The sequence below is a fragment of the Nerophis ophidion genome, linkage group LG22, assembly GCF_033978795.1.
Source record: "Nerophis ophidion isolate RoL-2023_Sa linkage group LG22, RoL_Noph_v1.0, whole genome shotgun sequence".
Classification (NCBI taxonomy): domain Eukaryota; kingdom Metazoa; phylum Chordata; class Actinopteri; order Syngnathiformes; family Syngnathidae; genus Nerophis; species Nerophis ophidion.
This window is the reverse complement of record NC_084632.1, coordinates 9,345,393-9,359,034: the sequence shown is the minus strand read 5'-3', so window position 1 is coordinate 9,359,034 and position 13,642 is coordinate 9,345,393. Positions and strand designations below refer to the sequence as shown.

Genomic DNA, 13,642 nt, shown 5'->3' with positions numbered 1-13,642 from the left:
GTGTGACTTCTGCTGTTGCCGTATCCGTAATAAAAGTTTTTATTGAGACAATGAGTCAGGTGTGTTTTGACCTCTGCCGAACCTCTGAGGCCAACTCACCAAATCCCAAGGGTTCGATCGAACCCAGGTTAAAGGGGAACATTATCACAGTTTCTGAAGGGTTAAAACCAATAAAAATCAGTTCCCAGTGGCTTATTTAATTTTTCAAAGTTTTTCTCAAAATGTTACCCATCACGCGGTATTCCGAAAAAAGGCTTCAAAGTGCCCAATTTTCACGATCGGTATATCCGCCCGTCCATTATCCTGTGACATCACAGCGTGAAACCACCATAAACAAACATGGCGGATAGCACAGAATGGTATAGCAATATTAGCTCGGATTCAGACTAGGATTTCAGTGGCGTAAGCGACTCAACGGATTACGCATGTATTGAAACGGATGGTTGGAGTGTGGAGGCAGGTAGCGAAAACTAAATTGAAGAAGAAACTGAAGCTATTGAGCCATATCACGACAGACAGCGGCAGGGGAGGAAGCGAGGACGAATCCGGCGATCGCCTTCTAACCAACGATTGGTATGTGTTTGTTTGGCATTAAATGTGGGTGGAGGGAAAGGCTGGATGCAAATATAGCTACAAATGAGGCATAATGATGCTATATTCACATACAGCTAGCCTAAATAGCATGTTAGCATCGATTAGCTTGCAGTCATGCCGTGACCAAATATGTCTGATTAGCACACTCCACATAAGTCAATAACATCAACAAAACTCACCTTTGTGCATTCATGCACAACGTTATAAGTTTGGTGGACAAAATGAGACAGAAGAAGAAGTGGCATAAATCACATCTTAGCCAACATATCCAGTGAAGTGAAGTGAATTATATTTATATAGCGCTTTTTCTCAAGTGACTCAAAGCGCTTTACATAGTGAAACCCAATATCTAAGTTACATTCAAACCAGTGTGGGTGGCACTGGGAGCAGGTGGGTAAAGTGTCTTGCCCAAGGACACAACGGCAGTGACTAGGTTGGCAGAAGCGGGAATCGAACCTGCAACCCTCAAGTTGCTGGCAAGGCCACTCTACCAACCGAGCTAAACCGCCCAGGGGGTTTACCTCACTCATCTGCGGGAACAGACTGCTGTCGTCCCTGAATAGCTCGCACTCAGGCAGATTCAGCGGTTTATTTTCCAATATTGCAGATTTCGTTGACTTTATTGTTGGAAATGCATCTGCTTTGAGTGTCGCAGGATATCCACACATTCTTGCCATCTCTGTCGTAGCATAGCTGTCGTCGGTAAAGTGTGCGGAACAAACGAGGGATTTTCTTATCTTTTGGCCAGTGGTGCAACTTGAATCCGTCTCTGTTGGTGTTGTTACACCCTCCGACAACACACCGACGAGGCATGATGTCTCCAAGGTACGGAAAACAGTCGAAAAAACGGAAAATAACAGAGCTGATTTGACTTGGTGCGTGTAATATGTTTGAGAAAATGGCGGATTGCTTCATGTTTTGACGTCACGGGTGAAAGGTCATCGCTCCGACAGGCGAACAATGGAAAGGCGTTTAAATCGCCAAATTCACCCTTTTAGAGTTCGGAAATCGGTTAAAAAAACATGGTGTTTTTCTGCAACATCAAGGTATATATTGATGCTTACATAGGTCTGGTGATAATGTTCCCCTTTAAGAACCACTGGTCTAAATGAATGTTTTGCAAATGCTTGAGAAGAGTTTGGACTTAGTTAGCCTGCAGAAAACCAACATTAGCGTTCAAGGTGCTGCTCTCAAGAGAATGCTGTCACTTAGATAACTTGATACCTCGGCTGGATAATCAGCAATAAACTCTCGCTTGATGACAGAAGGCTTGGAAAGGCAAATACCATCATGGCTAAACCAGCAAAACCAGTATGGGAAGACAATGCTCTTACTCAACATACAAAGATCCGAGTTTATCAGGCCTGAGTTCTCAGCACTTTACTCTACGGAAGTCAGACCTGGACTGCTCACATGAGACAAAAGCTTAACCTAAACACTTTCCACATGTGGGAAGAGGGCAGGCAGTTTGTTACGAGGCCTGGGCGAGCAGACGGAAACAGGAGTGGTGGAATGTTGACGTGAGTTCCTAAAACAATATTTTTGCCTGTTTTCTGCTCACTTGTCAACCAACCATTTTCTTTTCTAAGCGTCTATTTTGGCAAAACGGCCTGGGTCGGACATGAAAACTTCGGAATGGCACTGACATGAAAAGATCCAATACGGGTCACGTATGGGCAAAAAAAAAATCCGGTACAGGTCACACAAGGGCAAAAAAAAAAATCAGATACGGGTCACGTATGGGCAAAAAAATCTGATACGGGTCACATATGGCCAAAAAAAAATCTGTTTCGGGCCACATATGGCCAAAAAAAAATCTGTTTCGGGCCACATATGAGCAAAAAAAATCAGATACAGGTCACATATGGGGCAAAGAAAATCCGATACCGGTCACATTTGGGCAAAAAAGAAATCCGATAGGGGTCACATTTGGGCAAAATAAAATCCGATACGAGTCACATATGGGCAAAATAAAAATTAAAACGGGTCACATATGGGCAAAAAACTAAATCCAATATGGGTCACATATGGGCAAAAAAAAAATCAGATACCGGTCGGAAATGGGCAGAAAAATCTGATACAGGTCACATATGGGCAAAAAAAAAATCTGATACAGGTCAAATATGGGCAAAAAAAAAATCTGGTACAGGTCACATATGGGCAAAAAAAAAAATCTGATACGGGTCAAATATGGGCAAAAAAAATCTTGTACAGGTCACATGTGGGCAAAAAAAAAAATCAGATACGGGTCAAATATGGGCAAAAAAAATCTGATACAGGTCACATTTGGGCAAAAAAAAATCCGATACGGGTCACATATGGGCAAAAAAAAAATCCGATTAGGGTCACATATGGGCAAAAAAAAAATCTGATACGGGTCAAATATGGACAAAAAAAAATCTGGTACAGGTCACATATGGGCAAAAAAAAAATCTGATACGGGTCAAATATGGGCAAAAAAAAATCTGGTACAGGTCACACTTGGGCAAAAAAAATCCGATACGGGTCACATATGGGCAAAAAAAATCAGATACAGGTCACTAATGGGGCAAAAAAAATCCGATACGGGTCACATATGGGGCAAAAAAAATCCGATACGGGTCCCATGTGGGCAAAAAAAAATAAATCAGATACGGGTCAGATATGGCCAAAACAAATCTGATACAGGTCACATTTGGGCAAAAAAAAATCAGATTAGGGTCACATATGGGCAAAAAAAAATCTGATACGGGTCAAATATGGGCAAAAAAAATCTGGTCCAGGTCACATATGGGCAAAAAAAAAAAATCCGATATGGGCAAAAAAAATCAGATACGGGTCAGATATGGGTAAAAAAAATCTGATACAGGTCACATTTGGGCAAAAAAAAATTCCGATTAGGGTCACATATGGGCAAAAAAAACTGTTAGGGGTCAAATATGGGCAAAAAAAAATCTGATACAAGTCACATATGGGCAAAAAAAAAATCCGATATGGGTCACATATGGGCAAACAAAAATCAGATACGGGTCAGATATGGGCAAAACAAATCTGATACAGGTCACATTTGGGCAAAAAAAAATGCGATTAGGGTCCCATATGGGCAAAAAAAAAATCTGATACGGGTCAAATATGGGCAAAAAAAAAATCAGATACGGGTCACATATGGGCAAAAAAAAATCTGATACAGGTTAAATATGGGCAAAAAAAATCTGGTACAGGTCACATATGGGGAAAAAAAAATCCGATACGGGTCACATATGGGCAAAAAAAATAAATCCGATACGGTTCACGTATGGGCAAAAAAATTATCCGATATGGGTCACATGGGCAAAAAAAAAAATCCGATACGGGTCACACATGGGCAAAAAAAAAATCCGATACGGGTCATGTAGGGGCAAAAAAAAAAGTCTGATACGGGTCAAATGTGGGCAAAAAAATTTGATACGGGTCACATATGGGCAAAAAACTAATCCGATACGGGTCACATATGGACCCAAAAAAATCTGATACGAGTCACATATGGGCAAAAAAAAAATTATACGGGTCACACATGGGCAAAAAAAAAAATCCGATACGGGTCACATATGGGCAAAAAAATCAGATACGGGTCACATATGGGCAAAAAATTATCCGACACAGGTCACATATGTGCAAAAAAAAAATCCGACACAGGTCACATATGCGCAAAAAAAAAATCCGATACGGGTCACATATGGGCAAAAACCACCTACTCAGTGGCCAAGTGGTAGGTTGTGAGTTCATACCAAAGACTATAAAAATGGGAGCCATTGCCTCCCTGTTTGCCACTCAGCATCAAGGCTTGGAATTGGGGGTTAAATCACCATAAATGATTCCCGGGCACGGCACCTCTGCTGCCCACTGCTCCCCTCATCTCCCAGGCGCTGATCAAGGTGATGGGTCAAATGCAGAGGACAAATTTCACCACACCTACTGTGTGTGTGACAATCATTGCTACTTTAACTTAACTTAAAAAAAAACTCGATACAGGTCACATATGGGCAAGAAAATCGGAATAAAAAAGGTCCATTATTTTAGCTCCAGCATCTATTGTTTGATATTGTCATCACTAAGCCGGAGTCAATAACACTTGTTGCTCGACGATATATTGACCTACAAATTATTGCCGATTAATGATATTATTACTATCACAATTGAGTACTGCTGCGAATCACAGCTAAGAAACAGATATTTTTGGGCCCTAAGGTTAAGAAACATTGACCTCATGTTTGTGTTTGAGCTTATTTAGTATGTGACAGGATTTTAATATTCATATTTATGTTAATCATTTATTAAAATGAATGATTTGAGGTGGCGACTTGTCCAGGGTGTACCCCGCCTTCCGCCCGATTGTAGCTGAGATAGGCGCCAGCGCCCCCCGCGACCCCGAAAGGGAATAAGCGGTAGAAAATGGATGGATGGATGGATTAAATTAATGTAAACATTCTGTTGTATAAATCAGGGGTTCTTAAGACTTTCTGACCTTGGGGCCCAAATATTCCACTACAGAGGGGGCTGGGGCCCACTCAAATATTAACACTGACTTAGTAATCTTCCTCTTGGTTTGAATAGTATTCAATAATTATATTTAACTTACTTACAGTTTACAACTTTGTCAGATGGTATGAAAGCATGTGTTCATTTCAATGATTATTATCAAGGCTTAGGTCAGGCTGATTGCAAAATAAATACGAACCAAATATACTGCAAAAGAAGAATTTTAAAAAACTGATGAAAAATAAATGGACGCTAAAATTAATTCTAACAACATTAATGATAACGAATGAAAATATTAAACACTCGGCGAATAAATTTGATGTGCAAATGAAGAAAAAAGCTTCACCACTTTGGTCATAATTATTGCACTTAAGAAACAACATAATGATAAATAATAAAATAATGTTTCTTAAACAATGTGTGAATAAAATTAAAGTGCAAATGAAGAAACAGCTTCATCACTTTAGTTATAATTTGCCCCAAAACAGCCCCAAAGTACGATGTTTCCACCCCCATGCTTCACAGTAGGTATGGTGTTCTTGGGATGCAACTCAGTATTCTTCTTCCTCCAAACACGACCAGTTGAGTTTATACCAAAAAGTTCTATTTTGGTTTCATCCGACCACATGACATTCTGACCAATCCTCTGCTGTATCATCCATGTATCCATTTTGGTATAAACTCAACTTGTCGTGTTTGGAGGAAGAAGAATACTGCGTTGCATCCCAAGAACACCATACCTACTGTGAAGCATGGGGGTGGAAACATCATGCTTTGGGGCTGTTTTTCTGCTAAGGGGACAGGACGATTGATCCGTGTTAAGGAAAGAATGAATGAGATTTTGAGCCAAAACCTCCTTCCATCAGTGAGAGCTTTGAATGGTTGACCAAATACTTATTTTCCACCATAATTTACAAATAGATTATTTAAAATTCCTACAATGTGAATTCCCGGATTTATTTTTCACATTCTGTCTCTCACAGTTGAAGTGTACCTATGAGGAAAATTACAGACCTCTGTCATCATTTTAAGTGGACAATCGGTGGCTGACTAAATACTTTTTTGCCCCACTGTATATAAACAATCAGACTGCGTGGTCGGAAGTAGTGGGTTTCAGAAGGTCTTTAAGAAACTGCTCAAAGACTTCTTCTGTTTGTTTGATATTGTCATTACTGCCACTAGTGGTGGAAAAGAGTATTACATCTGAGTCGCCCTACGGACCTCGGCTGAGGAACAGATATTTGTTGGCGGCCCAACAATGAGCCCTGGCCCTACGGTTAAGAAACACTAATATAAACCGATGACTAAATCAATGAATAAAAAAGTATGCATGTTATAGCAACTATTGTTCCGCTCAGTGCAACTTAAGCATGGAAAAAGGAGTTCAGAACATTCCTTTGTTGCAGTCAGTAAAGAGGGAGTGTAGTCGCATTACTACACACACTCCAGTGTTTGGGGGAAGGGGATCCATCTATCTAGCCCTGGTTGCCATGGGTTACAGGAGAAGAGGCTGGTGCGGCGGGTGGAATACGGGGTCTCGGGGGGCACTGTCACGGAAATATGTTCCGGTACGTTTGGCACCGACATAAGTATTGAAAGTAGCTGCACGTGTGTGTGTGTACGCAACCTGACACGTACACACACAAAAAGATGATTGGCAGTGAAAGTAACCCACAGCCGTATAACGTCAGTTACATTTTAGACCTGCTTCACCTCTGAAACTCGGAAAGTACTTGATCAGGTCCGAGGTCTTTATTTTGTCCGCCAGGATGTCGGTCTTGTTGAGGAAGAGTATGATGGAGGTGCTGTGGAACCACTGCGAGTGGATGGTGGTGTAGAACAGCGCCAGGCTCTCTTCCATGCGGTTCTGAAGGGCACACACAGGTGGACTTGTTGGACAGGAAGTCAACAAACAGGAACAGGAAATGACTTGACTATTATTAAGTGTGTCCGTCAACTTGACTGTGACATCTTGGCGACTGTTTGGAAAAAAGGCCTGGGGCTGAGACTGTATTTTTTTTTTTTTTTGTAATTTAGTGTAAGAGTGACACCTGCTGGCAGACGGGTGAAGTGACACTGGGGTGGACAAAAGTATTGGGACACCTGGCCTCATATTCACTGGCTGGAGCTTTTTCAAAAAGGTATAAAAAATGGAAAAAGATGAGGGGGAAAAATATCTAAAATATACCGTATTTCCTTGAATTGCCGCCGGGGCGGTAATTAATTTAAAACCTCTTCTCACTCCTGCGCTTACCAAAGGCATGTGGTAAATGTAAGCATGTGCTAATTATTTTAAAACCTCTTCTCACTCCGGCACTTACCAAAGGTATGCAGTACAAATTTCAGTGTGATATAAGCTTGGACCTTAAATCCTACTGACTAGCTCTTAATCTTCTTCCCTTTATGCCAGGGGTCGGGAACCTTTTTGGCTGAGAGAGCCATGAAAGCCAAATATTTTAAAATGTACTTCAGGGAGAGCCATATATTTTTTTACCCCTGAATACAACAAAATGCGTGCATTTTTAAGTAAGACCAACATTTTTAGAGTACAATGAGTCTCTAATTCTTTTTAATAGCATTGTTATTCTGAAGCTAACCTATAATAAAGAAAATGCCTCTTATCATTGTTACATCTTCTTGAACAGGTGCGGTAGAAACCGGATGGATGGATTAAAATGTGTGAAGTGAATTGTATTTATATAGCGCTTTTCTTTAGAGAGTCACAGCGCTTTTACATAGAGAAACCCAATATCTGAGAATGTTTTATATTTTGAACGTTATTTTTAACACTGTGATTAGTAATTATTCATTACTTATCGTGTTATCTGAGAGCCAGATGCAGTCATCAAAAGAGCCACATCTGGCTCTAGAGCCATAGGTTCCCTACCCCTGCTTTATGCGATTTCAAATTACCGGTTTTGAAATCAGCCTCCTCCATTTTGAAAATGATGACAGGGGAAGTGTCACTCGTGACGTCACAAGTTTGACCAGGCGGTAATACTAAGCATGCGCTAATTATTTTGGGAAGCGAGTTTGACCCGGCAGTAATTCAAGGCAGGCGCATACTATATGCCCTGCGGTAATTCAAGGAAATACGGTATTTTTTGTTTTATTATAGGTTCTTTAGGAGGACAAACCTGACACAAACCTCCCTAATTGTTATAAAGCACACTATTTTATTAAACATGCCTCACTGATTCGAGTATTTGGCGAGTGCCGTTTTGTCCTACTATTTTTGGAGGTCCTCGAATTCACCCTAGTTTGTTTACATCAGGGGTCACCAACGCGGTGCCCGCGGGCACCAGGTCGCCCGTAAGGACCAGATGAGTCGCCCGCTGGCCTGTTCTAAAAATAGCTCAAATAGCAGCACTTACCAGTGAGCTGCCTCTATTTTTAAAATGGGATTTATTTACTAGCAAGCTGGTCTCGCTTTGCTCGACATTTTTAATTCTAAGTGAGACAGAACTCAAATAGAATTTGAAAATCCAAGAAAATATTTTAAAGACTTGGTCTTCACTTGTTTAAATAAATTCATTTATTTTTTTTACTTTGCTTCTTATAACTTTCAGAAAGACACTTTTGGAGAAAAACTACAACCTTAAAAATGATTTTAGGATTTTTAAACACTTTTAAATTCCTTCCTCTTCTTTCTTGACCATTTAAATCAATGTTCACGTAATTTTTTTTATTTTTATTGTAAAGAATAATAAATACATTTTAATTTAATTCTTCATTTTAGCTTCTGTTTTTTCGACGAAGAATATTTGTGAAATATTTCTTCAAAATTATTATGATTAAAATGAAAAAAAATGATTTTGTCAAATCTAGAACATCTGTAGAATCATATTTAAATCTTATTTCAAGGTCTTTTGAATTTCTTTAAAAAATTTTGTTCTGGAAAATCTCGAAAAAAAAAGATTTTTCTTTCTTAAAAATATAGCTTAGTCCAATTTGTTATATATTCTAACAAAGTGCAGATTGGTTTTTAACCTATTTAGAACATGTCATCAAAATTCTAAAATTAATCTTAATGATGTTCCATAAATTTTTTTATTTTTTTTTCAAAAAGATTAGAATTAGCTAGTTTTTCCTCTTCATTATTTTCGGTTGAATTTGGAATTGTAAAGAGTCGAAATTGAAGATAAACTATGTTTCAAAATTAAATTTTCATTTTTTTTCATGATTTCTCCTCTTTTAAACCGTTCAATTAAGTGTTTTTTTCATAATTTCTTCACTACAAAAAACCTTCCGTAAAAGGAAAAAAAATGTACGACGCAATGACAGACAGAAATACCCATTTTTTTATATAAATATAAATTTATTTATTAAAGGTAAATTGAGCAAATTGGCTATTTCTGACCATTTATTTAAGTATGTATCAAACTGGTAGCCCTTTGCATTAATCAGTACCCAAGAAGTAGCTCTTGGTTTCAAAAAGGTTGGTGACCCCTGGTTTACATGTATGACTTTCTAGGACGTGTTTTGTGCCACTTCTTTTTCCGTCTCATTTTGTGCACCAAACTTTTAACGCTGTGCATGAATGCACAAAGGTGAGTTTGGTTGACGTTATTGATATGTGTGGAGTGCTAATCAATCAGACATATTTGGTCACTGCATGACTGCAAGCTAATCGATGCTAACATGCTATTTAGGCTAGCTGTATGTACATATTGCATCATTATGCCTCATTTGTAGCTATATTTTAGCTCATTTGGTTTCCTTTAAGTCATCTTAATTCAATTTATATCTCATAACACACTATCTGTATGTAATATGGCTTTTATTTTTTTTGCGTCTCCAGACATTTGTTTTTGTATTTTTGGTCCAATATGGCTCTTTCAACATTTTAGGTTGCCGACCCCTGGGCTATGTACACCTCCTGAACTTTTAGACCAAGTCAAGTCAAAAGGTCTGACTACTTCTGCATGCTACCTTTTAATTATTGTCATCATTTGCCATATACTTCACAAGTGCTTTACGTCTTTTCCATAAAACCCCAAGAAAGTACACATAGGTAGCTCGGGATACCAGTATTTCATGTTGTTCTGCATGTTGGGCGCAAACTTTTAGGTAGAGATCAACCGTTTTGTTTTCTTCAGGGCCGATACCGGTACTGATTATAAGTAGTCAAGGAGGTCGATAATGGATTTGAGGAGTCGATAATAATTTGCAGAAAAAGTTATTTGGAGTGTGAGTGTGTGACCCCCCAAAAAAAAGGCTAAAATCCAATGACCAGGATGAATAAGAACATTTTCACATATACAAACCCCTGTCTCCACATGAGTTGGGAAATTGTTAGATGTAAATATAAATGGAATACAATGATTTGCAACCCATATTCAATTGAATACGCTACAAAGACAAGATATCCATCCATCCATCCATCTTCTTCCGCTTATCCGAGGTTGGGTTGCGGGGGCAACAGCCTAAGCAGGGAAACCCAGACTTTCCTCTCCCCAGCCACTTCGTCTAGCTCTTCCCGGGGGATCCCGAGGCGTTCCCAGGCCAGCCGGGAGACATAGTCTTCCCAACGTGTCCTGGGTCTTCCCCGTGGCCTCCTACCGGTTGGACGTGCCCTAAACACCTCCCTAGGGAGGCGTTCGGGTGGCATCCTGACCAGATGCCCGAACCACCTCATCTGGCTCCTCTCCATGTGAAGGAGCAGCGGCTTTACTTTGAGTTCCTCCCGGATGGCAGAGCTTCTCACCCTATCTCTAAGGGAGAGCCCCGCCACACGGCGGAGGAAACTAATTTCGGCCGCTTGTACCCGTGATCTTATCCTTTCGGTCATGACCCAAAGCTCATGACCATAGGTGAGGATGGGAACGTAGATCGACCGGTAAATTGAGAGCTTTGCCTTCCGGCTCAGCTCCTTCTTCACCACAACGGATCGATACAGCGTCCGCATTACTGAAGACGCCGCACCAATCCGCCTGTCGATCTCACGATCCACTCTTCCCCCACTCGTGAACAAGACTCCTAGGTACTTGAACTCCTCCACTCTTATTATTTGCAAAAAAAAAAAAAAGTTTATGAGTTTGAACATCACATATCTTGTCCTCGCTCAAATTAATGGCGAAATCGTCGCTTTCTCAGTCCGAATCGCTCTTGCTGCTGGTGGCTATAATTATAAACAATGTGAGGATGTGAGGAGCCCTCACACCAGTGACGTGACGCGCACATCGTCTTTTACTTCCGGTACAGGCAAGGCTTTTTTATTAGTGACCAAAAGTTGCAAACTTTATCGTGGATATTCTCTACTAAATCCTTTCAGTAAAAATATGGTAATATTGCGAAATGATCAAGTATGACACATAGAATGGGCCTGCTATCCCCGTTTAAATAAGAAAATCGCATTTCAGTAGGCTTTTAATGTTGTAAATGTGATGTTTTTATGTGCTGTTTACTGTTTTTGATGTAACCTTGCTGCAGCCCTCTTGGTCAGGTCTCCCTTGGAAAAGAGATCTGTGATCTCAATGGGATTTTACCCGGTTAAATAAAAGCTCAATAAAAATAATAGCAATTTGAGGTCTGTGCTCTCCGAGTGCTTTTCTAGTTAATAATGGCTGAAGTCCCGTGCTGTTTCTGCACATTTGGGCCGTCAAAGCCTAAAGAGCATTGGACACCTCCACCTGGCGGTGAACTCTTGCATTCTGCACCACCGCACCAACTTACAATGACGTCCCTCTCTTCCAGGACCTGGTCGTACTCGCTGAGGGAGGCCAGAAAGATCAGCGAGGTGACGTTCTCAAAACAGTGGATCCATTTTCGACGCTCCGACTTCTGACCTCCAACATCCACAATCCTGTGCAAAGTGAGAAAGAGCATTCTAGATCAAACACAACACAAATTTCCATTGACATTTCTTTCTAAAGCTGTAAAAGCGTACAAAGTGTGGACAACTGGGTTTCAGCAAGTCCTGCAGATTGTTTTTCATTCCACCTCCAGCGTGGCCTCACTTTAAGCCCATTATACATTCCGAAAGTGGCGTCGTTAGCTCAAACATTTGTTTTCTCGTAGAAAACAAAGTAAATCCCAATACTATGTTGACACGTGAACCATTGAATAGTTACAAAAACAATAGAAAATGCAAATAGATATTCAACATGATCTTTACTTCATTGGACACTCATGTAGAAAATACTTGAGAAGACAGCAGAGGAGTAGAAAAGTAGCGACTTGTCAACATCGTTTTGTCACTCCTTTCGCAACATTAGCGTCCTTAACTCGTTATTTTTTGCCAGGATGGCACTTTTTGTTGGTTGCAGACTTCCTCTACAGCAGGGTCACCAACCTTTTTGAAACCAAGAGCTACTTCTTGGGTACTGATTAATGCCAAGGGCTACCAGTTTGATACACACTTAAATAAATTGCCAGAAATAGCCAATTTGCTCAATTTACCTTTAATAAATAAATCTATATATATATATAAAAAATGGGTATTTCTGTCCGTCATTCCGTCGTACATTTTTTTTCTTTTACGGAAGGTTTTTTGTAGAGAATAAATGATGAAAAAAACTATTAATTGAACGGTTTAAAACAGGAGAAAACAGGGAAAAAATGAACATTTAATTTTGAAACGTAGTTTATCTTCAATTTAGACTCTTTAAAATTCAAAATTCAACCGAAAAAAAGAAGAGAAAAACTAGGTAATTCGAATCTTTTTGAAAAATTAAAAAAAATTTTTGGGGAACATCTTTAGTAATTATTCCTGATTAAGATACATTTTAGAATTTTGATGACATGTTTTAAATAGGTTAAAATCCAATCTTCATTTTGTTAGAATATATAACAAATTGGACAAAGCTATATTTCTAACAAAGACAAATCATTATTTCTTCTGGATTTTCCAGAACAAAAATGTTGAAAAAAATTCAAAAGAGTTTAAAATAAAAATTCTAATTAGATTCTAAAGATTTTGTAGGTTTGCCAGAATATATTTTTTGAATTGTAATCATAATAAGTTTGAAGAAAGATTTCACAAATATTCTTCGTCGAAAAAACAGAAGCTAAAATGGAGAATTAAATTAAAATGTATTTATTATTCTTTACAATAAAAAAAAAAAATTTACTTGAACATTGATTTAAATTGTCAGGAAAGAAGAGGAAGGAATTTAAAAGGTTAAAAGGTATATGTGTTTAAAAATCCTAAAATCATTTTTAAGGTTGTATTATTTCTCTAAAATGGTCTTTCTGAAAGTTATAAGAAGCAAAGTAAAAAAAAAAAAATGAATGTATTCAAACAAGTGAAGACCAAATATTTAAAATATTTTCTTGGATTTTCAAATTCTATTTGAGTTTTGTCTCTCTTAGAATTAAAAATGTCGAGCAAAGCGAGACCAGCTTGCTAGTAAATAAATAAAATGTAAAAAAATTGAGGCAGCTTACTGGTAAGTGCTGCTATTTGAACTATTTTTAGAACAGGCCAGCGGGCGACTTATCTGGTCCTTAGGGGCTACCTGGTGCCCGCGGACACCGCGTTGGTGACCCATGCTCTACATCTTGGCAAGATTTCCCAAACTAGGTGATGATTTCCTTCTGGAATTCGACA

The 13,642-nt window shown here is 39.1% G+C and overlaps 1 protein-coding gene across 1 annotated transcript in view; it reads right to left on the bottom strand.

Moving 5' to 3' along the window:
* Positions 1-13,642, bottom strand: part of LOC133540533 (guanine nucleotide-binding protein subunit alpha-11-like) — an 83,630-nt gene that overhangs the window by 6,072 nt on the left and 63,916 nt on the right. The window contains exons 6-7 of the mRNA XM_061883208.1: positions 11,767-11,896; positions 6,805-6,958 (exon numbers count right to left, since the gene is read on the bottom strand). Of these exons, the coding sequence (XP_061739192.1) occupies positions 6,805-6,958; positions 11,767-11,896 (284 nt within the window). The remainder of the gene's footprint in view (positions 1-6,804; positions 6,959-11,766; positions 11,897-13,642) is intronic.